The following is a 25,909-nucleotide window of genomic DNA, read 5'->3' as shown; positions in this document are numbered from 1 at the left end:
GAAACCCGAAGAACAGATCGGTGAATGAACGTCAACAGATCGACGAAGGCAGTAGAAACACAACCTCGATAAGATCAAATGAACGTCACCAGTCGTGAAACCCATAGAAAACGACCAGCGGAAGCCCCCCCCCCCCGCGGAGACGATCGCCATTGTCTGAAGCGGGGGCCCATGACGGTCAACCACACCACGAACCCGTAGAGGCGGCGGTGAACCCTAAAGAGACGTTATAAAACTATTTAAGTAATCAACTTTTTATGATCCACTATGTTACTCCAATTATGTCAACTTCCAATCCTACGAACTTCTAAAATTATTCAATTAATTTTTTTCTTCAACCAAATTTTAGTAGATAATTGACCTAATTAATGGTTATTAATAAAAGTGAATGGTTGAATTTTCATGCGGCACATATTAGTAAATAATATAAAAAAGATATTAGATAAAAACTAAATCTAAAAGATCTTCGACTTTTCCCTTTTCAAGATCCTTCAATATATATTTTTTTCTAATTTATATAAAAAAATTATTTGAAACCATATATTTATAGTCCAATCTATTTCATATTGGCTACAAATAAATCAACAATTCCCATTAAAAATAAAATTCAAAATTAGTTGTTATGGGAATGTTTTTTATATTTAAAAACAATACAATAAAAAATAAAAATGGAGTAAATAAATTGGTAAAAATTATGTATTCTATTAAATAAATGAATTTTATTTAGATGAATTATTATATTTACCTTAAAAATAAATTTTACAAACTGAGAATTAGTTAAAAATAAATATGGTGGATATAATATAATCTATGAAATCAAACATTTATATACATATTAATTAAATTAAAAGTAGAAAAAAATTGAGTAAAACAAATCATATAGGGATCACATATAAAAATCATGTGGAGTGAAGTGATAAAGGAAGTAAGAACAGGTAAGTAATAGCCAAGGTATGTTATTTGGCTTTGATTTTTTTTTAAACATTATTTGATCTTCATTTGTTTTATTCCCACATCTTTCTTTCCCTGCATTTTTTTTTTTTCCATTTTCAAGTAAAATAACAAAGTAAACAAAAGTAAATGAGTTATTAAAATAAATTAACCATGTAAATAAATTCCTAAATCAAATCCATCACAAAAAATAACATACACACACTTGCAAAAAAACAGACAAATAAAATATTTCAATACAAGCTACTTGTTCCAAAAAAAAAAAAACAAAATCAAAAACATTTCCAAAAAAATAAACAAACAAAATATTTCAATACAATATCCAAAAGAATGGCTAAAGAAAAAACTACCCATTTGAAAACGTTTAGGCCGAAGATCCCATCATCCACATGCAAAACAAATTTAAAGAATTAAAATCGAGTAAAACAAATTGGTAGAGATTATATATTCTATGAAATCAAATGAATTTAATTATTATATTTAAATTTAGATTTGCGTAAAACAAATATGGTGGATATCATGTAATCTATAAAATCAAATATTCATATACACTGCAGTTAAATTAAAAAAAAAAAATAGAAAGAAAATTGAATAAACAAATCACATAATCTTCTAATCCATAGGAAGTAATAGCTAATGTTTGAACTCTTTTAGGTTATTTTACATCTTCATTTGTTTCAATAAAGTTACTAAAATCAATGGACATATTGTCCTAATTTCTCCCTGTATATAAACTCTTAAATCAAATCTTTAAAAAAAACGCACACATTCATAAAGAAACAAACAAATAAAATATTTACAAGGATTACTAAAATCAATGAACATATTGTCTTGATCTCTCCATGTAAATAAACTCTTAAACTCCTAAATCAAATCCATTAAAAAAAACACACACACTTACAAAAAAAAAAAAACAAACAAATAAAATATTTTGATACAACACCCCTACCTGTTTGAAAATGTTCAGGCCAAAGAGCTTCAACAAGGCAAATGTCTTTCTCTTCCATCATAAGATCCAACAGCCTCTAAAAAAATTTCCATTTTCACAAGTGATCTTCTATTCTTCTCATGAATTTTATATATATGTGTCTATTAATAGATTTTTTTTTCTGTTGGGAAGATTTTGTTTGAATCGACGTGTCCTTTCATAAATGAAGTGTCTTGCCATAAATGGAAAAGGTTTGAGAGTAAAGTAGAAATTTTCAAAAAAAATTGAAGGGCTCTCCCCTCCCCCTTTTGATATAGTATATATAAATATATAAACTAATTAGAAATTTGATATTTTTTATAAATACAAAATCTACATCATAAAATAATAAAAATTGACATCTAATTTTGGTAAATTTGTTTTTATGAATTTAAAAGTACAAAAACTAAATTCTCATTAAAGTTCAAGGATTAAATTGTTACAAAACAATATTTAAGGACTAAATTGTTACTTTCCTAAAAGTTAAGGGATCAAAAGTGTTTTTAATCCCAAAACAAAGATAATAATATTATATCCAAATAATTTGAGGAGATGAAGTGTCTTTTTTGCTAGAGAAAAAACTTAAAAGTATTTTGGAGTAGTTGTTATATATTTCAAATTTTTTTAAAAATAATTTATTTTCGAAATTAATAAACAACCAAAACTCAAAATCGAATGAAAATGGACCGAAGTTAAAATTCCGACCGAAATAGAATTCAAAACTAATTACATGAAAAAAAAAATAGTAGGAAAATGCAAATTCAAATTGGAAGTCTCGATTATTTCCAAACAAGAAAATCAAAGCTTTGATAAATAATAAATGAAACGCTTCACGAATTCCAGATATAAATACGTGCAATTCAACATCAATTCTTCATCAAAATCTAATCAAACATGAATCTCCTCAGTTCAATCCTTCCAATTATCGTCCTCTTCGCCCTTTTCTCTCCGGCGAAACCTGACGCCGCCTTAATCGCCAACCTCTGCTGCAAGACAGAGCAGCCAAAGATCTGTTCCGATTGCCTCAATTCCGGCTCCGGAAGTCAGACCGCCGATGGCCTTGGACTCGCACTCATCGCCATTGGATGTGCCGAGAAAAATACCAAATTAATGGCGCAGAGGCTCGGCGGCCTTGTCCGTTCTACACCGGATTCCACATTGAAGACGCTTTTGAATGATTGCTGGTTGTCGACGGGTTCTGCCGCTGGCAATTTTCCGGGAATCGCAAGATCCGTCGCGGCGGGAGACTATGCTGGCGGTAGAAACGTTTTGGAGATTACGATTAGGAATGCGAATAGCTGTTTGGATAACTTCAATAAAAACCCTAGCGTTCCGGTGCCGTCGGAGGTTTTGGCGGGGACGGTGGCCGCCGCCCAAGATTGCCGGATTATTTCTGAGATTTTGAATAATATTTGAGAGCTCTGTTTTTTTCTCTCTCTTAATTTTTTGAATTACAATGTTCAAACCATAGACCTCCTACTTACTAAAGCATTATTATGACAATCGAACTATATGTAGTTTGGTCTTTTTTACTCTAAACTCAATATCTAACTATGGTGATACATTTAAAATTTATCGGAAAAGTAAAATTTGACCGATATCATTTAAAATGAAGTTTTTTTTTTTTTTTTCATTTACTTTTAAGTTGACATTATCAAACCTTTTCTGAGGTTATATTTGTGTTTTCTCGTTCTTTTCTATTTCTAGTTTACTTTCCGTTTTCAATGTGGATTCAGTATATAGATATAAAATTTTGGAATTTGTATTTAGTTTGTGTTCTTGAACTTATAACATTATTGTATTTTGGCTCTCACACTCTCATTTTTTATATTTATATTGATTAGATTTCTAAAAGTTATATTTCTGTTTTTGTTAAATGAATTTGTTTTTTTTTCCCCATAAGTTTGTTGATATTCATCTATTGTTTAGCAGATGGTTAATAATATTGCTTCAAATATATGTGTTAATATATTATACTCGCAAGACTTTGTATTGCATCAACGAACTAGGATTGTTATTAGGTCACTTAGATGAATTAAATATGAAGCACCTTTTAATAATTCTTTTATGTTATTACTACTTTAATCCTTTGTACTAAAGAAAATCAGGTAATATAATGGTTATTTTTCATTTAAAAAAAGATTTCAACATTTTAAAAATCACTATCAAATATGAACTAAAGGTAATAGAAAAGAATGAATGTGGTTAAAAGGAGGCGAGAAAAGTTATGTTCAACAAATGAAGCATAATCTTTGTGTATTTTAAAAAAATCGTTAAAATTATTCAAAATATCTCTTAATTGTAAGGACAATGATTAGGTATTGCATTTAACTCGTTGGTCCATTTTTTTACCCATTTAAAATAAAATAAAAAAATGAAAAAAAATTGTTATTATTGGAAGCACCAAACACAATGGTTCCCACGCTAAGCCCAAGTTTTTCTTCAATTTCAATTATAAGCTTAATCATGAACATAAGTCTTGAGTTGTGATGTGTACAGTAGCAAACAAGACTTATTTTTTAAATAAGAGCAAACAAAATTTTTAAATGAGTCACACTCAAATTAATTTTTTAGGAAATTTTCTATGTTAAGACCTCTAAGCTAATTATGTTGTATTAATTTTCACCATTAAATTAGTTAAATGTTGTGGTTTCTTCATCCATTCAATTTCAGTTTAATTCGCCCACTACCTTTTTAAAAAAAAATGAAAAAAAAATCTTCATAAACTCATTAATTAAAAATATTAAAATTTTCATAAGACAAATTAATTTTACTAAAACTCATCATAAATATTTAGCTCTAATGTTGCTTCTTAAAGAAAAAAAAAAGTCCATCAATTTTGTACCTTACATATGTTTCATAATTCAATGAAAAGGCAGGCAGGAACTGAAATAAAATTTATTCGATATTTTAAAAGTGCCCAACATATTCAAATATTTTTAAATTAAAAGTACGTGTCCTAGAACTGAAAGCGCATGAGATATTCAAAATAAAATAAAATGTCTAACATATTCAAATATTTTAAATTAATATTTATCTGATATAAAATTAAATTACTTTTGTTTTTAATAGAATCCTAAACTTACAACTTTGTGTTTCAAAAAATTTTGATAAATGCAAATAGGTCAAATACATATCAAGACCACATTTATTAATTCATAATGAAAATATATATAATCATGACGAGTTTCTGTCAATGGATCAATTGTAATATCAATTATAAACATAATACATTTACTTAGACATCTTACAAATGTAATATTATAATGATTGAGGTGTTTTACTTAACCGTTGTAATGCGATGAATATGTATTACCAAGTACCCTCTGTTATTAAAACCTTATCAACTCCAACTCTAAAATCAACAGAGCCATACTCATGATCCCCAAACTTCCCTTCTCAAATCCATCTTCCTCGGCCAAAACAGCCACCGCTTGTCTGCTTCCTCCTCCACCGCCCATTTCTCGAGGCCTCTGCAATGGAGAGTGAGATCTAATAGAGGAACTCAAGAGAAACGTCGAGGATAATCCAATAGAAATCGGCACAGATGGGGTGAAATTCAATAAACCTCCATGAAATTAACTATCATTAGGGTTTCGAAAGATGAATTCGAGAAGGAACTAATGGGGTTTAACCAGTGGATTTCCTGGCAAAGAGACGAGATTGAGAAAATTCATATCGAAAAATCCTCCTCCAAAACATTCCGCTTCAAATTCTAGTGAAATTGATGGGCTTAACCAAAGGATTTCCAATTGCGATTATGGGGTTGTAGAAATCGAAGCCGCCAGATCTTCCATTGTTGGTGCCGAGAATAATTGTAATTGTGAAGAATGCAAATAATCCGTATTATATGTATTGTGGAATCAGAATCACGAATGGAGATACCAATGTTCTTCATGGAGGAAAATGGGATCGATTGACAATGTTTAGATTGAAGGAGTTGAAACGAAGAGAGATCTTTGACACTTATGAAAACTTTATCATTATCATTGTTATCATTATCGTCCACATGTACCTATATAATCAATGAATAAAAATGAACAAACAATAAAGTTAGCTTTTATTGAGTGATCGTTACTGATCAACCAAAACAATTAGAACGATAAGAGGTCAAAATGTAAAAAATCATTAAAAAGCGTCTAAGAAGTTAGTAGATCCCACATAATTCTCAAACTCAATCAAATTGATCATCCTCAACCCTTGCTTTTGTTGATTATAGATTTAGCAATGAGAACCCAACATTTCATTACAATTACGAAACACATGTAAACAAAAACCCAACATTTCATTACAATTACGAAACACATGTAAACAACCACAAATGTAATCAAATGGAACTTACTTGTTTGGTTACTATTTATTTATTACTTGCGGGTGATCATTTGATTTTTCCAAAATCGAGACCTATTAGATACCAAATTTAAAGTTGAGGAAATTTGTAATATGACCTCATATATAGTGCATTTAGATACCAGCTGAAAAATATTTAACTTAAAAAAGGAAAAAAGGAAAAAAAAAAATCAAGAAAAGAACTACTCAAAACAATAATTCAGAATGTATTTACTTGACAATGTTTCAACCATCAACACGTGAAACTCTAATTTCGTAGCTGCCTGTTCTTAGAATAAATTCAAGTTCAAAAGGACGGTAGATTATAGCATTAATAATTCATCTCCTGTCACCATTTGAAGAGAAAAATGGAGTTGCTCAACAACAACGCATGGGGTGAAGAAGAGGTGGGAGTCAACCCAACCCACCACTGTTTGAAGGCAGTTCGATCGATTATCACTCGACAAACTAGCTTACAAAGTGACCAACTTGAACATAGTTCAACTAGATAAGGCATATGTTCTCGACAACGTGCAGATTTCCCACACCCTACTAAAGGTTTCATGGAATTCAGTGATACAAAATTTGAAATTCAGAACAGCGAGTAAAGGGATCCAACTCACAGGCTAATGCTCGTTAAAGTTTTAGACAGTTTACCTGTCGCATTGGTCCAAAAGACTTTTACCATTGCCTTAAAAGTTAAGCCACCTTCTAGGAGACAAGTCCATGTGAACCTGCATGTAATAAGAATTGCCAGAGAATATACAATATACATACGCAGCAAATATCTGCATGTGATAAATGATATCAGAGCATACCAAAGCATTCTTTGTCGTGTTAATGCTTGATTACATTCCCAGAGTTATAAGTACCAAACTAGTACCTATTTATACCTTTATCAGACAAAACAGGCCTTCATGTAAGTCATACCGACGGAATATAGCTTTCATGTTTTGAAGTTTAGAAGAAATCAAGGGATTGTTCGCTTAAACACTTCACCCACACAAAATTATAATATAGCGTTGTTATATATTCACATCAGCAGATTACCAGGAAACTCGATGACCAGCTATCTCAACCCATGGTATGCATAAAGTTGGCCTTTAGTAGTACCTTCTCATTCCTCTGCAACATTCACAAGTTCATACTCAACTAGAGATAGATTATTGTCTTCCTTGACGACAAAATCTTCAGGTTCGGCAAGCTCAATGCGGCCCCATTTATCAACTGCTAGCCTCATAGACCCTTTGAACATGTCGATCTTTGCATTTCGAAGAATGATAGTTGTCCCAGGTTTTACTTGATCAACTGAGGGAACAACACAACCCATTTAAAACTTTAGATAAGATCAAATGCTGAGGTAACAAAGAAAATATGATTAAGTATGCTTCGCACATATTATATACCTTCCAAACATATATATTTGTATGGTAACCATGATATATCGGTCCAATGCATATCAATATATCATTATCCTTGTTTACAAAAATTCCATTTCAAGGCTAAAGACTCAAGTGGCAACAGTTCACAGACCAACTAGAAGCAGATTGGGCTATGGATTTGTGAGGAGTTAACATCAAACTTTCAGTTTCAATTAAAATCTTAAATATACCCATCAGATCTCTTCTCCCCCATACCCGAGGCCACCCACGCCCGCCATAAGGTTTGGACCTTGGAGACATTGAGACTCTTTGGTAATAAGCTCACTCGAAAGATCAGGAAACCACAGGGATCAGATTCTTCCTAGCCAGCCATTCATAATCAAATTGAAATTACGTTTTGTAGAGCAAAATCAATGCTTCTTATGCAATCCATAAAACAGAGACCACCACCAAATAAGAAAACACCAAAATCCTTTACGATCTCTTATTTCTACTTCTAAGTTTCTTTAAGCACATCTGCAAGAACTAGGTAATCCTCCAAAACCCATCTTAGAATCCATATCATTTCATTGTTTCAAACACTGGTTTAGTTTTAAAAGTACGTGATAATGTCAAATTCCAATCGCTAAGAGGTACATAATTCAAATATCCCAACCTACTTAATCATTGATTTAGCCTCCCCAGCTGCGATCAAAACAATACCTAATTTCCCAGAAAAACAAACAGTAATGGAAGATTCGAAAATCCATACCCTGATCATTACGAGCAGTGAACAAAATGGTTCCAGTTTCATCGCCAACAAGGCACTCGGCGATCCGCGTCTGTCGAAGGTGCTGAGACACCGATCGACCCTTCTGCAACACGGTATTGGAGCTAACAACCTTGACGATGAGTGTGTGGCCATTGGTGCCGGGCTTGAGCTGTTCGATCTTAACAAAGACTGGCTTCCTCAGGCCAGGTCTAGCCGCTGCATTGCTCTGCTGCAGCTCCTGCGATGCCGGCGTAGGTGATTTCCCCGTCGCCATTGATGCGGAAGCTGAAGATCAACAGCACGGGCAAAACCCTAATCCGAATCCGCACAAATCGATCGAAAATCTCTCTTCTTCGTTTACCGATTTAGGTTTGTGTGTGCGTTTCTGTAGCGCTGTCAATTGTGGGACGCTGGAGACCGGTGTTAATATATAGCATCTTCATTCTTTCTGATTTCCTCTTTGGTTTTTTTGTGACATTTTTCTAAGGCAATATACTTTCACAAAATGATAAACCTACGTTCCTTTCAATCTTGGAAACCTTGTATGTATCAATATATATACATACATATATATATATATATAATTATTAGTGAGGTTTGTGTCTATAGAATCTTTGAATTTTCAAGATTATAAATTTCGCCAATAAACATTCAAATGTTTTAAAATTCACAAATTTTACGGGATACAAAATTGAAGATTTAAGATTCTATAATACATAAATTGAATTTTTTTTGAATTTTTAAGAACCAATTAGATAATATTAAAAGTTCAAAATTTTATTGAACACAAAATTAAAAATTTAAAGACTCATCCTCCAAAATAAAAATCAAATATTTATAAATCTCAAAGTTCATAAACATACCTTTGTCGGTCAATTCAAGCATAGTTGAATGGATCTTAAAAGATCGATAGTTTGATCACACCCCCACAATTTTTAATTCAAAAAAAGAAAAAGTAAGACCTCCACGATTTTAAACATAACTAAGTTCATAAGATATTAATTATCATATTAAAAGTCGAATAAGTCAAATAATCTAATCCTTCATCCATGCAATTGTTGAACTAATAATATTTGATCTTTTACAAAAGTTACGAAATATATGAAAAAAATTGGAAAATTGGGCAAAATGACCCATTAGAACTTCTATTTTGTTTTTTTATTCTATTTTTTGAAAACAAGTTTTTTTTTACCCTTGAGGATGAAAATGTTGTAAGCATGGTTGTATAATTACTCGTATGCCCCTTACCACCAACCTACCAATTTAATTCACATTCTCCACTTAAAATTAATTTATCCAAAAACCATTAACAAAAAATTATTAATTCTCCACCAAAGTTGTTGGTTGTATAATTACTCTTATGCCCTTTATTTAATTCCCACTTTCAATTTCAACCACCAACCTATCAAATTAATTCACATTTTCCACCTAAAATTAATTTATCAAAAACTATTAACAAAAAAATATTTACATAAAAAATTCTCCACCAAATTTGTTGATTGTATAATTATTCTTGTGCCCCTTATTAAGTTCCCACTTTCAATTTCAACTACCAACCTGTCAAATGGATTACATTCTCCACCTAAAATTAATTTATCCAAAAACCATCAATAAAAAAAATTTCTCACAAAAAAATTCTCCACCAAATTTGATTTCTTTACAACCCCACAAAAAATTCTCTTCATCAAATTGTTTCTAGAACGAAATTCATCAAGTCCAAAACTTGTATTTCACGAAGCTGTAATTTTATACATTTCGTCGTAAGAAGGTATATATTTCATTTTTGTATGTATTCTCAATAGTTCACTAATTACTGGGAAAATTGACAATGCCCTGCATTTGATATTTATTTATAAATTTTTGGAGTTTGATTTATGCTTGCTTTGTTAGTTGTATGTATTCTTTCTCTTCTTTTTTTTTAACAAAATTTTTTTAAGAAGTTATGTATTTCACTTTGTTGATTGATATTTATTTATAAATTTATATAAAAAAACATTTTAAAAAATATGCTTTTTTTATACCCGGTCGGGCTTCACTGGGTATTCACTAGGTAGGAAGCAAATGAGTTCAAATTACCCGGTTGGGCTTCACCGAAAACAAAATAAATGTTGGAATAATTTAGATACCTGGAATTATTCCCGATCAGGCTTCACCGGGTAGGAAGCAAATGAGTTTAAATTATCCGGTCGGGCTTCACCGGGAGCAAAATAAAATGTTGGAATAAGTTTGATTCCCAGTCGTGCTTCACCGGGTTACCCGACCTGGCTTCACCAGGTCCGGGCCCAGTAGAGTCGATCCTAACCCGGCCGAGCGCACACAAAAAAACCGGGTGGACCACCGAGCCAAAAAACATAACCATGTTTTTTATTATTATTATTTAACTGCATTATATTTTAATCGACCATCTTGAGCAGCAAAAGAAAGTAGGACCAACTACGATCAAGGAAGAGAAAGCGAGAGTAGCAAGCAGACACAAGAGGGACAAACCTCATTTTGATTTCATCATTGGTAGAGATGGAGCTAATATATAAAATGTAGGAATATGCCTCATGTTTGGATTTGTTTCGATGGCGTTTAAAATGAAAGGGAAAAGGATTATGATGGAGGAGAGTTGCAGGGGTTTGATATTGAGTTGGGCACAACCTATAATGAATTCCTAACCGAAGTTTATAAGATAAGTGGTATAATGTCAGAGGAGTATAATCTTGTTATAAGATATATACTTCAATTGAGATCCAACGCCCCTGCATTTGTAATTCAGAATGATGAAGATCTGCACACATTCCTTACATGGGAATAGGTCTTAGTAATACCTCTTTATGTATTCACGCTTTCAAAGTGTTAAACAAACCAAGGATTTCATCCAAAAAATTCATATATCCGACGAACTAAAGAAATCCCTTCAACATCTAGGCCAGTACAGTGGAAGATGGAGTCGGATAGTCAATTTTTCCTCGCATATTTTAACCCATCACTTACTTCATCGCCTAGTAATTTGGCGACTCATAACTTAGGGGATGATATATACCAATGTCAATATTTCATAATTGTATCTTGGAGGGAGGGATGATGGAGAGGAACCCAAGATTAATACCCACCATACACCTCCTGCAGAAGAACGAGCAATCGAAGACTACGGAGGCTCGTCACATGGAACGGGTCATGACTTGTCACATCCTTATAGTAGCACAATCATGCCAGGTCAATCTTATTCTTCTAAAGATGTGCAAGTTGGTGACATATTTATATCTAAGAAGGATTTAAAGATGCGGTTATCTATGTTAGCAATTAGAGGTAACTTTTAGTTTAGGGTGAATAAGACGACCACAACATTATACAAAATTATATGCTTAGTTGAAGAATGCAAATGGAGATTTCAAGCCGTTAAATTGAAAATTTGTGAAATAATTAAGATCTCTAAGTATGACAATGTCCACACATGTAGAAATGAAATATTGAATAACGATCATAGACAAGTTTCTAGTTGGGTTCTCGGACATTTAATTTCGTCGAAGTTTGAAGATGTTAGTCGTTCATATAGACCGAAGGACATTGTGAATGATATAAAAAAAAGAGTATGGTTTGAGTTTAAGTTATGACAAGGCATGGAGGGCAAGGAAAGAAGCATTAGTGCTTGTTTGGGGGTCACTAGAAGAATCGTACAAGAAGTTACCTAAATTTGGTGAAGCCTTACAAATTGAAAATCCTGGTTCAACATTTAAATATGATATGCAGGAAGATAAATATTTCAAGCACGTCTTTGTGGCTCTTAGTGCTTCCATTAGGGGGTTTCTGAAATGCATTCACCCTGTTTTAATTGTAGATGGAACATATTTAAGGGATAAATACAGTGGTAAACTCCTATTTGCGACTGGGGTCAATAGAAATAATCAAATATACCCAGTCACATTCGGTATATCTGATGGAGAAACTGATGAATCTTGGGTGTGATTCCTTCAGCAATTAAAATGTGCAATTGGACAAGTTCATGATTTGGTTATCGTATCAGATAGACACCCAAGTATAAAAAAGGCAATTAACACAGTCTTCCCAGAAGTATTTCATGGTATCTGCATCCATCACTTGAAAGCTATTTTATTAGTTAGTTTTAAGAATAAAGATATTTAGGAAATTTTCGACAAAGCAGTCAAGGCAAGTCATGAGTCTGTGTTCAAGTACCATTAGAATCAATTTGCAGGGTATCCAGGTGCACGCAAATACTTAGAAGATATTGGTCTTGAGCGATGGGCTTGGGTGTACCAATGTAATAGAAGATACAATCAAACGACAACAAATCTCATCGAGTGCATAAACGAAGTGTTAAAAGATGCACGATTGTTACCAATCACTTCATTTCTAAACCATATTAGAGGTTGGTTACAGGACTTGTATTACAGACGTCGAATGGATGTATCAAACAGTACGTCAAGACTGTCGGACTATACGATGGCAATAATTCGTGACGTGGAAGACAAAGCGAGCAGACATGAGTTCGGCCAATTGACCAACATGAGTTCGGGGTGATTGATGGAGGTTTGGGAGGCCGTGTAAATATTCACGCAAGAACATGCACTTATCACAGGAATCATCATTATGGTATATTCTTACTTTTGATAATTGTCGCAAGTACTTCTTAATACTTTTTCGGTCACGTTCCAAACTTTTCACGCGACGATTAAGACATTTGACTAGCTTAATCAATTTGTGGTACTTCTTCCGTTTCTTCTGGGACTTCCCGTCATGTCTTTGTTGATCATCATTGTCATCAACCTCCTTAGTGTTTGAAGGTCCAACAACATCGTCATCATTTGTGGGTAGAGGTAATTCTAGTTGTGCAGGTGGTACAGGTAGTACAGGTGATGCAAATGGAGGGATGGGTGACTCCATAACACAATTCATAAACTGAATCTCTTCCTCAGAAGGAACGAGTTGCAATGTAATCCTCACTTACAAAAAAATTATAATCATGAATAAATAAACTAAGAAGCTATGATCATCAAAATAATTCTAACCTAAAAAAATTAGAAAGGAACATATTGCATCTGATCCGAAGACTTCGTCTCTAATCACTCCATATGGAGGAGAATGTGGGCACGACCATCTCAAAATGCGTGATATCGCATTGTCATTCAATCTGTTTGCAATGCGTCTGGATAATGATGAAATCATTTCATATGTCCATAGCTATTTGAAATATAAATGTATATCAGTGGTGTACTTTTATGAATATTCATTAAATCAAACTAATTAAGTTACCTACAAAGCATGGGGAAACCCGTAAAGACTGTACATATGTTGTTTTTCATCTGTACTGCCTTTATAAATTATTGCTTTATCTTTCAATCCTTGTTTGAATCGTTTAATTGTATTGGCAAAAATTTTCTTGCTTCAGTCCTCATTACAAAATCTATTCTAATCGTCTATGATTGCTAAATTTTCAAATCCATTTGCCTTTTCCTCTCTCTACCCATCATAGCAAACTCAATAAAATAAAACAATGCAATTTTCACTACATCAAAATCGTTTTCAGACTCAATACTTGGAAAAATAAAGTCCAACTCATATGCTTTCATGCCCTCATTATCGTTTAGATACTTAGCTCTAAGTCTAACAAAAGAATTTTCTCCCTTCATATTTCTAGTTTGATGTTTTAGTCCTGTGATAAGGTCAAACTCTACTTGCTTGAATGGTACCTTATTCCTTTTAATCTTCTAATAACATCTCTCCTAGGTTCCTCTATCTCCTGAAGAAAAATATAATGAATTAGTGGTCCATTGAAGATGATGTTTGTGTTAAGGAGAGGACCAAAACATGTTTGTCTAAACATGGCTAATTGTGTCAAAGATAGTTTTTTCTTAATTTTAGGGATAATCTTTTCTATATGGGAACAACATGAAAGGGCTACAGAAAAATGATTAAGATGAACCTTCATATCTAGTTCCATTATAACCTACATTTTTCATGAAATAGATAAATTAAAAGACAACACATCATGATCATCAATACATACTTTAAAAAAATAATATATATATATATAAATATAAATAATAAAAAAATGGCCCGACTCATACCCGGTCGGGTATCGCATCGGGCGAAAAACCAGTATACCCCTACCCGATCCCTTCCCCCTACCCGGTTCCATACCCGGCCAGGCTGGGACCGAGCCAAATTCCAAAAACTTGGCTTACCCGGCCCGGCCCCATGCTACCCGGTCCCTTCTCCTTACCCGGTCCCATACCTAGCCTAGCCAAATTCCAGAAAGGCTTACCTGGCCCGCCCCCATGCTACCCGGTCCCCTTCTCCTATCCGGTCTAATACCTGATCGAGTCGGGATCGAGCCAAATTCTAATTTGGCTTACTCGGCCCACCCCATGCTACCCGGTCCCCTCCCCCTACCCAGTTCCATACCCGGTCGGGCCGGGACCGGGCCAAATTCTAGAAACTTCGCTTACTCGACCCGCCCCCATGCTACCCGATCCCCTCCCCCTACCCGGTCCAATACCCAGCCGGGCCAGGACCGAGCCAAATTCCAGTCGCAAACATACTTCTTAGCCCAGTCACATATTCGGTTAAAGTCATTTGAAGCCCGGCCAGGGGCCACCTACACCTACCCGGTTTTGCCCCCTTCCCCCTCGTCCTTTCCTCTCTTTCCCACCCATACTGGTCGAAATACATATACGGCTCGGTCGGTCTACCATTGGACGCAATCTTCCCCCAAATCTTCCTCAAACTTCTCCGCCCGATCAATGGTATGAAGCCCGGCCAGGTAAGACCGATTTCCAAAAACTCATTTTTAGGCTCAAACTTATTCAGAAAATGCCGAACATGATATTTTTAGGGAAAAAATGACATTCAACATAGATCTAACATAGATTTCAAATATTCACACAAGAACATCTAATATAAACTAACACATTGAGTGGTAAAAAAATGAAAATTCATACCTTAGTTGAAAATTTCCAAATGATCTTCAATGAAAAGGAGAATGACAAGGAAATCTAGAATGGGGAGAGTGAAATGGAGTGAGATTGAGGACTTTTGAAATGGAGAAGAGTGACCGAAAATGGAAAAGAAAAGTGAGGGTTTGGAGAGTTTGAGTGAGTTTTGAAATGTAAAGGGTATTAGGGTAACTTTCATTAATTTTCAAAATTGTGGGGTCAAAAAAATAAACTTTTTAAAAAGAGTCCAAAACTCAAACCAAAACTTGAAAAGGGTTATTTTTGTCAATTACCCAAAAAAAACTTTATGATTAAATATTTTTAAGATTGAATTTCAAATCTCCATAAATAGTTCCTAATTAGTGACTATTTGGGAAGGTTTTAGACTTTTAGCAAATCATAGGAACTATTTGTTTAGATTCTAGAGTGTAAATTGACAAGCATGTCATGTTCCGAATATAAATGTAAAACTTCAACCAATTTTTTTTACTAACAAAACAGAAGGTAGTGAGAGGACATTTTCCTTTTAAAAAGATTATAGTAAAAAAACTAAATAATAAGTTCAGATTAAATTTATTGATTAAACCTCAAGTTTCATAGCCTCTGTTAAGAATAGTCTCTCATCTTCTCAGTGTCCACATAGAAGAACACAAGAACAAATGTTGTAAGCTCTTCCAAAATCTTTGAAAAATCTAAAAACACAAACTGAGTTTATTCCTAATGCAAAAGATAATTTAGCCGATAATAATATGGATCAATGCAAAGTTGAACACGTCTTCAGCTTCGAAGCATAGCTCAGCTCGAATATTGCACATTGGTGTTTTCCATTGATACAAGCATCGAGTTACAAACAATCGATGAATATACACAGTAAAACCGAAAAACAATCGCTATTAGAACATGTCCAATAGGATATTTTCCTTTTATTCATGTTCAGAGAAAGCAAAGATGGTCAAGGAAAAAGGCAACAGTAAGAATCAGGTGGATGTTCATTTTCAAATGATAGCATTGCCTTTGACATCCTTTGATTCTATGGGGGCTTCACTGTGTATATGGAACTGGTATTCTCTCTGTTTCAGGACCTGAGACCATATCGTCCCAAAGCAGATCCGATAGCGCCATCGTCAGTTCTCCAACACTTCCTGTAGCAGAGAATCAATGGAATTGCTTATTAAGAACACTTAATTCATTATCGCTTTAGCAGAAGTTTCGATCAGATAATAGATGTTACCATCTCCAATAGGTTCTCCATCCCATGAGATGATTGGCAGTAGCGGAAGTGTGCTTCCTACAAACATCATTTCGGCAGCGCCTTTGGCTTCCTTAACTGTAAGGTTTGCAGTTCCTACACTCTTCAGCTTCCCGTCCTCGACCAACTTTGGAGCTATCTTAAGAAGTCGGAGTGCAGTGCACCCAGAGAGAACCTTGTCGAAAGAAGGAAAGATAAGCTCCTTTTCATTGGTTATAAATGCGACATTCACATTTGGACCTTCTGCAATATAGCCTTCTTCATCAACCCAGATGGAAGCAAATGCCCCTTTCTCTTCAGCTTCCAATTTGGCTAGTACATTTGGTAGGTAGTTCACATTCTTCATTGTTGCAAACTGAGGCGTCTTCATCGGGACTGTGGTTGTTATCGCTTTAACCCCTTCTTTGCATTGAGAGAAGTCATCGTCAATGGCTACTGCATAGAATGCAGATTTCGCATTTACAGCAGGCGTGAGCAAGAAATCTCCAGGCCCTGCACTTAACCAGTATCTTAAAGTGCCTTTCTTGAGCTGTGAAACTGCTGTCAATTGGATAAGAATGCTTCGAAGAATTGACCGCGGGAAGGGAGAAGAGATCTTTGCTTTTGAAGCCGATCTTAGGAAGCGGTCGAGGTGGGCATCCAACTCATACAAATGTCTGTTAGAAACCAAAACGAAGCCTTAAACAAATAAAGTTGGTAAGGAAGTAACAGTTCAGCAGCTTGAGAAATTTTGAGGAAGTGAAATAAATTTGATGAAGTATTCCCATGTACCAACCCGTTTAAAATAATGGCCGTGTCGAACACACCGTGGCCTCGATGAACCATGTGGTCATCAATAGGAATCACCATCATAGCTGGATCTGTAATAATTCCACCAAAAATGCTGGAATACATTGCTGGATATGGTTTCTTCTTGACCAAACTCCATTTCTGGTGAAGTTTTTCAAGCAACTGTTTGAAAGGAAAAGCAAAATAATTGCATCAATGATACTGTTACATATATAATTAAATCTACCTTCACCCATCAGCTTTTGGGTCAATCGGTGATTTAAGATGGTATTAAAGTAGGTGGTCCAGGGAGGTCCTATGTTCAAGCCTCTACAACATTGTTTCCTCCCCAATTAATATTGATTTTCACTTAATGGGTCTTCTTCATATTTCAAACCCACAAGTGAGGGTGAATGTTAGATATATAATTAAATTTACCTTAACAACTTAAGCTTTTAAGTCAATCAATGATTTAAGAGATACTTTACAAAACCCATTAGAAAACTCAACAAATTACTCAGCTCCTTCTCTAGAAAAACGTCTCCTACATAATCTCATAGAATAATGTTTCTCACCTTCAACAACCAATCCAGAAACTTTTGGTAAAAATACATCAACATTGAGGGAAAAAGAAAGACAAGTCAATTCTTATGAAAAACCAAACTGCCTGAGCGACCAAAACTGGTGCACCAAACTACGAAATCTATTCAGACCGAGCAGACCAATTAGATTTTGGTAATATACTTAAGATGACCAAACCAACAGGTGAGGATAATCCCAGTTCAAAATTCAAACAAATCAAACTAACTGAGTTCAATCAATTTCAAACCTGCAACCCTACTATTGAATAAGCTAAACTAGCTTAAGACCTATTTGAAATGACTTTCTAAAAGCTTAAAAATACTTTGATATCTATTTGGCTATATATAAAGAGAGTGGCTAAGAAGCACGAATACGGATATGAACCACAGATGCAATACGACACTGATATGGCGACACATCATTTTTTAAAAATTCAAGTCAGAGACACGGTAATGGCACGTTTATTAAAACATACATATTGTAAAATATATATCATCATGAACCAAGAAGGAAATTCAAAGTTATTTTATTCATTTCTATGCTTAAAAATTAGTTTGATGTATTTTGCTCTCAAATTTTATTATTTGTCATATATATGTTGACTTAGAATATGTAAGAAGTGTTTGATGCATGCCTACCAAATATTGGTCCTATTTTGACTTTGTACAACTAGTGTCTAACACATCTATTGCACTAATAAGTATCCGATACGTGTCCAACAAGTGTCGGAGTGTCCAAATATTGGACACGAACACGTTAGTCAAACTAAAGTGTCCGTGCTTTTAGGAGAGTGGAAAAGGAGAAAGGAAGAATTATTTTGGTCAGTGAATTAAGACTCAAGAGATTTCTCAAGAGGAGGGTTCAAGTACCTCCAAACATTTAATTTATCTTGTAGTTTTGATATAATTTATACTTCAACTCATTTGGGTACTATCACACTTTTTTTAAACTCAAACAGGTTCCAACAGGTCCTAAGACTCGAAGCATGGAAGTTTAACCATATAGAGGATAAATTTAACGAAACCATAATCCAATCCTTTAATAGTAAGTTGATTCAGTACCTCACAGCCTCTTCTATCTATCTCAAACTTTCTCCATGCCAAATGAAAAACATACAATACAAACATGTAAGGGGCAAAAATGATCAATCAAACATAGGATTTCAAGAACTTACCTCGAAAGAAGATGAGAACACATGAACCTTCAAGTCAGTTTCACTTCCATTTCCAATCGCTAATGCATCATTACACAAACAGAAACAATCATATTAACAACAAAAAAAGACCAGAAAGGGGGGGAGGAAACCCACAAAAATCTCAAACCCCACTTGAAAAAAAAGGGAAAAAAAAAAAAAAAAGAGAAAGAAAACCCCACCTTGAGTTTCATTAGAAGGAGAGTTCAAAGCCTCCATTGAACAGAACGCAAAGAAAATTTACAGAACGTGCAGTGCAGAAGCATGAAAAGCGGCCAACATAAAGGGCGTAGAGATCAATAAAGAAACATAAAAACTAACCACTTCGATTGTAATTTGCCGGTTTCAGATCGTATTCAAATGGATATTTGTGAAAAGAAAGAATCGTTTTGGGATTGACTGTCTGAAAGTTTGTCGATAAGTATTTGGAGGATTGAGAGAGATTGAATTCCCCTTTATTCTGTTTGTCTTTTGGGAAAAAAACTTGTATAAAACGGAGCATTCTTTGGCCAAAGCTTCGTGGCAAAAGGAGTAGGAACAGGAATACACCACTGAACATACATATTAACTTTTCACATGAGCAACAGGCCGGCGGTTGGCCTTTATTTTATTTTATTTCATTTCAATACGTGGGCTGGCGTCGGGATTAACCTCGGGTCAATAATATATATTTGATAGGGTGTGCATAGTTGGGATTGGATTGGGTTGAGTAATCGGTTCTATTTTTTTCTTTTAATTTGACTGTTTTTTTAACTTTATTTATATATATATTCGAGTCGGGTTGACCCGACCATGAAATGGTGTAATCCAAGACCCAACTCGAATTTGATATTTTTAAATTATTGATAATGAATTTATTACATTTTTGGCAAGGTTTTTATGGCTTTTAGTCAATTAATTTTCGTAAAAATAATGATTTAGTCTCTAACTTTTGATTTATAACTATTCAGTTTTCTACCTTCAAATTTGTAATAATTTAGTTTTTAAATTTTAGAAAATAACAATTTAGTCGTTTGTAACGACACAATTCCTGTACTTTCCAATTTATAATAATTTAGTCTTTAAACTTTGATATTCGTGAAAACTTTGATTAACTTAATTGCTAATTTGGTTATGTAACGACTTATTTTTATAATTTATAACAAATTTGGCTCTTAACCAATTTAACAATATACATGTATAAGAAATTTCATCAAATCTCTTAATAGTATTTTTCATACACTAAATTATACGGGTGTTCAAATGATCCGACAACTTGAATAACTCGGTCTACCCAACCCAAACTATAAAGGTTGGGTTGGGTTAGTTTGGTTTTTGCATTGAATTTGGTTGAATTTTTTCTATTTTTCCTGGGTTGGGTTGGGTCTAAGGTTAAATAGAAAAAAGATTTGGATTGACCCAACTCAATCCGAGTTACATATATATAAATAAAATACATTTATATTTCATTTAGAAGGGATGAATTTGTGAATTATTTATGTTTTTCTTTAAAAAATATTTGTTTTTATATAAAGTTTGTAATATATATTATAGATATTTAGTATGTAAGAATTTAATTCTATGAAAATTTTAGTTACTAAATATGTGTTATAGATAAATTTAAGTATTTTAAATTAAGAAGAAAAAAATATTAATAACCTGACAAACCAACCCAACTCAACCCAAGGGTTGGGTTGGAGACCATGTTTGGGTCATTTTGGTTGCCAACTTGACTCACCCGAATTTTCAGATTGGTAAAAAAAAAAAAAAAAACCCAACCCAACCCAACCCAACCCATCTACACTCCTATTAAATTGTTTAAGTACAAAAATTTATTTTATTACAAATTTGAAAGTACAAGGACTATATTTAGAAGTACTAAGGGCCCGTTTGGATTGATTTAAGGGAACAAATGGTTTTTAAAAAACTCATTTTTATTTAAAAACTAATTAAAATACACTTCAAAAGCTATTTTGAGTGTTGTAAAAAACTTTATTTATGTGACTTATTTTTAAAATTAAACACTTGAAAATGTAATCCAAATACACCCTACATCTTACAAACTAAAGTTAAAAAATTATGACCTCATTTGGTAACCCTTTTGTTTTTGAAAATCAAGCCAATAAATATTATTTCCACCTCCAAATTTCATCATTTGTTATCTACTTTTCATCAATGGTTTAAAAAACTAAACCAAATTTTGAGAACTAAAAAAAGTAAACTAAAAATGATTTTTAACATTTTAGGCAGCATAAACTATAGTACATTTTTATGTGATTATTAATGTTACATTGTGTCCTTAAACATAATAGTCGATCTCTATCAAATATACAACATGATTCTCATTTTAGATGGTTTGAATATTACTTTGGTCAATATACTTTCAATTTTAGCTTATATTGGTCCATATATATTCCTAAAATATTTATTTTGGTCGTTTTACATTTAACTTTAATTTATTTTGGTCTGAACACTCTCAACTTAACCAAAATTGTTTCAGAAGTACAATACCAAAATGGGGAAAAAAGATTATTTTGGTGAGTGGGTTGGGGGGCACATCTCCATCTCCATGGTACTCAATCTCACTGTTCTTTCCCTACTTCAATAATTTTGTACATTTGGCAGTACTCTAACTGATACCGTGACCATATATTTCTCATGTCCTACAATCATTTCAGAAAGCAATGAATTCCTTTGAACTTATTGCTACATCAGTACATGGAAGGAGTTGCTGGGATTTCCATTTATTTGTAAAAAGAAGTTTCTCTTACAACAATCATTCACTATCTGTTAATTTATGAAACTCCACCTATTGTTTCATTTGCATCACTGGCTGCTCAACTTCTTTACATCATAAGTGTATGCCTTTGACAAAAAGATTTAAGCCTCCCAAGTGCTTCTTCGAGAAAGGACGGATCAACTGCAAAAGTAACCCGGAGCCAGTTCTTCAGCCCTACAGCCGTTCCTGAAACCACAGCACGATTTGTTGAATTTCAGTTGTGTGTATTGTACAGTTGAACAAACTCAGTGTTGAAATAACATTTGGAAGTGTCATCAAAAGCATTGGTTTTTTTGGGTTCTTACCTGGAAGAATGATGAGTGATTCCTCTTTGGCAAGCTTGAAGCAAAAATCAATATCATCACTGATATCTTCAAGAAGATCAATGTTCAATCTTACCTACATTATTGAACCATAGGCCAATAAGCAACATGGTATTTCATAAGTTTTTTGTGTACTTAATTTAGTGGTTTCTTTCATTACCATCATAGCCATTGACCCTTCTGGTCTGTGTGTGCATGTAATGCAAGGGATTTCCTTGATCTTTCTGCAACATATTTCGGAGTTTTGCTTCAGAATATTAATTGTTTTCTTGAAGAAAACCTCATCGGTTGACTCAAGGATGTGAGGTACTGCAGCCTGATACAACAAAACACCATGCAGAAATTGCATGAGAAGAAGCTTGCAACTTGGAACTTTGCTAACAGTAATACATACAAAGCTAGATTTGAGTTTTGGGTTTCAGTCGTTAGTTGATATTTTGATGATCTTAGTTACTATAGCCAGAATCTTATCACCATCTGCATCTACCAGAATCTAGTGCTAACAGTAATACATACAAAGCTAGATTTGAGTTTCGAGTTTGAGTCGTTAGTTGATATTTTGATGATCTTAGTTACTATAGCCAGAATCTTATCACCATCTGCATCTACCAGAACCTAGTGTTTGTCTCTATATCAATTTTGATATGACTAACATCTCCATATGTTCGGGCTTGTATGAAAGGAGAAATTTATTTTGTTCGGATGCAACTCAGATCCCAAAAGAAAAGCAAAGCAGCCAGCATTTGAAAATACACAAAATTATAAGATGAGAACCTGGATGAATGTTGCAGGGCCACCTAATATATCAAAATACTTCTTGATTCGCTCGTTAACCTGCATGAAAAGACGGTATAGTTCAATAAGCCTTAGATGACGCAAACAGGCTTGTCACTTGTTGTGCGGCTAATTTAATTAAATTTCCAATTTAGCAATCAAGTCGCGGGTGAGGGAGGTGGAGGAACCTTGGGTTTTCTGAATGTGCCAGAAGGATCGCTAGTCACAAACCAACCAAGTCGCCATCCTGGTACTATCCATCTCTTTGAAAGAGATCCAAGGGTGAGAACAGGAACAGTTGATCCAAAGACTCCCATCGGCACAAAAGGTCGACTTCCAAAAGCAAGATGCCCGTAAACCTCATCAGCAATTACAAGGATTCCAAGCTTTTCTGCAGTTTCTGCAATCTGAAAGGCAATCAACCAAAAACATTATACAGATACTCTGTCTGTCAAAAAAAATGAAAACAAAACAAAAGCAAAACTCTTGTAGGTACAGTATACTTGAGTTCTTGAGGTTATATATATTCTACATTACCAACCTTCTTCAGATGCTGATAGCTGTACACATTTCCACATGGATTCCCTGGATTGATAATAACCAAGGCAACAGTGTTCTTATCTGCAAGGGTTTCAATGGCATCAAGATCGACCTCCCAGCCTTGTTCAGGAAGCAGATTAAAGTGCCGCACTTCAAGATTCCGAAATGCAGAACAAAGTTCATAGATTGGGAAACCAGGCCTTGGAAGCAGTATATTTGCACCAGGGCGAGCAAGCATCGCCAAAGCAACGTCAATCGCTTGTGTGCATCCAGACGTAATAAAAACGTCATCAGATGTCAACTTATATGGAAGATCTCGAGATAAATATTCAGCAATCGATCTGTTCAAGGGAAATTTAAACACAGAAATCAGAAAAGAAGACTGCAACCTTAATGTGATGCTACATGTCATTGATTACCCAAAACATGAGTAGTTATGATTACGCCATAGATATAGATTTCAATTCATGTAGGTTGTTTAGCTGACCCAGTTCAAAAATTGATGCATTTTAGTTAGATATTCAGTACAAAGTGAATTGGAAAGTACCTACACATATTCATTACAAACTTAATCATGCAGCTTGTTTCATCAAGTATTACAATTCAAATCACAACATTTCTAGAGCGAAGAAAGTCCCTTATACGGAGAGAAAATGGTGATCAACTGTTTCAAATAAGGTGAGATCGCTGGTTCAGATCATTCTCTAGCTTTACTATGGTTTCTTCTAAAGAATTGCATTGGAAAGTTACAGGGCAGCTTCTGAATAAGTAATGAAAATTATAGGAAAAGATATGCCAGGAAGTACTTCAAAAACTCCAACTGATGAAAAAGGAAATATAACAAGGGATCGAAATTGATGATAAATTGGAAGCCATGTGATGTGACTTGAAGAGAAGAAGTCTTTGTACTAAAAAAAAACATTGCCTCTGAGTCTGACCCTCTAATTGGTTGGTACTTACTATGAATATGATACAAGCTTGGATGAAGTAAACATATTAAAACTCGTTGTGAAACATCTTAACTATAGAAACCCAGATGAACAGTCACCATACTGATGCAAGAGGCAAAAGTTGGTCTCCTCCTAAAAGGCTTGCAAAAGAGCAACTCAATCCAGCATCTAATTCGTGTAGAAAGAATTAGAAATACCCAGTAACTGAAGCAACTAAAAGCAAGAAAAAATAGGAAAGAATCTTCTACATTGGTTGGCTAGAATCAATGACAAGAGGACAAATGAGAAACAATAGCCAAAAAAAAGGTCAGAATCAGACTGCTACGAATAAGCCAAGAATATTCGAATTCAAAACAATGAAGAACGAAACCAAATTCAGAAATTCAGAACAAAATTCATACATGCATTCATTGAATCATGAAACCATTTTCAACTCCAAACCCCCAAATAAAAAAGGCAAAAACAGGGGATAAATTCAAATTGAAATCGAAATCGAAATCGAAATCGAAATAGAAATAGAAATTGAATTAGAAATTGAACCTTCTAGTTTGGGGGAGACCAGCAGTGGGAGCATAGCCATTGAACTTCTCAGATTCAAGAGAATCAACAACGGCGTCTTGAGCGATGCGGGTAGTATGAAAACAAGAATAAGCAGAAGGGTCACCCATGCCGAGTGAAATCAACCTTCTGCCATTGTTCTCATCGACATTCTGAACAAGGAGGCTGAGAATTCCTTTAATGGTGATAGTTGAAGCTGTGTCCATTTCAGGATTCACAGCTCCAATCTCCATTATTATCGATTGATTGATTTCTGGGTATTGGTAAAAAGAAATTGGGGAAGTTCTTTTATAGACGAAAATTTGGAGTAATTTCAGAATTTGGGAAAAAGGGTTGAGTGAAATGTGAATGAATTCCATGCACAGAGACCACACGTTGGATTTGAAGCTGCGGCTTCTCTCTCTTCTTCTTCGTCCTCTTCTTCTTTCTTCTGCATGTGAACAAAATTGAGGGCATTGTGGGATTCCTCTGTTACACTAAATTTTCAATTTTGCCTTTTTTTTCTTTTCATATTTTGACGACGAGATAATTACATAACAAAATTAGTAAAATATTAAATTAAAAAAACATTTTAAGTAATTTATTTTTTTTGAAACTTTATAAAACTAATAACTAATTCAAATTCTATCATCCTTGATCCTACGTGTCCAAAAAAAAGTAATTAATCTCTTTTAGAAAGGATAAGGTTGTTAAAATTTTGCAAATTTGAACTTAGGTGATAACTAAGATATCAATTATTATCTCGAAAGTTAGTAGTTATTCACTTCTATAAGAAGTGTTTTAGAAGTAGTACGCTCTTTCCTTCACTTATTCTATCTTAAAGGGTATTTGGGGCAAATATTATCATATGATTATAATAACCACCTCTTGTTACCGTATATACTATTTCAGAACCCT

General features: G+C 34.0%; 4 protein-coding genes and 1 pseudogene across 5 annotated transcripts; 2 read left to right on the top strand and 3 right to left on the bottom strand.

Moving 5' to 3' along the window:
• The first annotated feature begins 2,812 nt into the window (after positions 1–2,812).
• Positions 2,813–3,334, top strand: LOC120084973 (pectinesterase inhibitor-like). The gene has a single exon (XM_039040784.1). It carries the CDS (start codon positions 2,813–2,815, stop codon positions 3,332–3,334), a length of 522 nt encoding a protein of 173 aa, XP_038896712.1.
• A 1,718-nt stretch (positions 3,335–5,052) lies between these two features.
• Positions 5,053–5,948, top strand: LOC120084972 (annotated as a pseudogene).
• Positions 5,949–7,010: 1,062 nt separating this feature from the next.
• Positions 7,011–8,899, bottom strand: LOC120086917 (uncharacterized protein At4g28440-like). Its single transcript, XM_039043726.1, has 2 exons — positions 8,381–8,899; positions 7,011–7,555 (listed from the first exon to the last, which is right to left on the bottom strand). The coding sequence occupies exons 1-2, from the start codon at positions 8,652–8,654 to the stop codon at positions 7,365–7,367; spliced, it is 465 nt and encodes a 154-aa protein (XP_038899654.1). The 5' UTR covers positions 8,655–8,899; the 3' UTR covers positions 7,011–7,364.
• A 7,152-nt stretch (positions 8,900–16,051) lies between these two features.
• On the bottom strand, positions 16,052–19,699 carry LOC120087338 (D-amino-acid transaminase, chloroplastic-like). Of its 2 annotated transcripts, none has more exons than XM_039044323.1 (5): positions 19,431–19,699; positions 19,092–19,150; positions 17,343–17,518; positions 16,550–17,223; positions 16,052–16,460 (listed from the first exon to the last, which is right to left on the bottom strand). In XM_039044323.1, exons 1-5 carry the CDS (start codon positions 19,666–19,668, stop codon positions 16,360–16,362), a joined length of 1,248 nt encoding a protein of 415 aa, XP_038900251.1. In that variant the 5' UTR covers positions 19,669–19,699; the 3' UTR covers positions 16,052–16,359. The 2 variants fall into 2 exon arrangements, with proteins under 2 accessions (XP_038900251.1, XP_038900252.1); XM_039044324.1 differs by having other exon boundaries at positions 19,292–19,696.
• A 1,831-nt stretch (positions 19,700–21,530) lies between these two features.
• Positions 21,531–25,434, bottom strand: LOC120087057 (probable aminotransferase TAT2). The gene is made up of 7 exons (XM_039043902.1): positions 24,995–25,434; positions 23,506–23,845; positions 23,153–23,371; positions 22,965–23,024; positions 22,351–22,506; positions 22,173–22,266; positions 21,531–22,053 (listed from the first exon to the last, which is right to left on the bottom strand). Exons 1-7 carry the CDS (start codon positions 25,369–25,371, stop codon positions 21,935–21,937), a joined length of 1,365 nt encoding a protein of 454 aa, XP_038899830.1. The 5' UTR covers positions 25,372–25,434; the 3' UTR covers positions 21,531–21,934.
• Positions 25,435–25,909: the final 475 nt, after the last annotated feature.

This window comes from Benincasa hispida, chromosome 9 (genome assembly GCF_009727055.1).
Source record: "Benincasa hispida cultivar B227 chromosome 9, ASM972705v1, whole genome shotgun sequence".
Taxonomy (NCBI): Eukaryota; Viridiplantae; Streptophyta; class Magnoliopsida; order Cucurbitales; family Cucurbitaceae; genus Benincasa; species Benincasa hispida.
The sequence above is the reverse complement of the archived record's forward strand: the minus strand, read 5'-3'. Positions and strand labels throughout refer to the sequence as shown.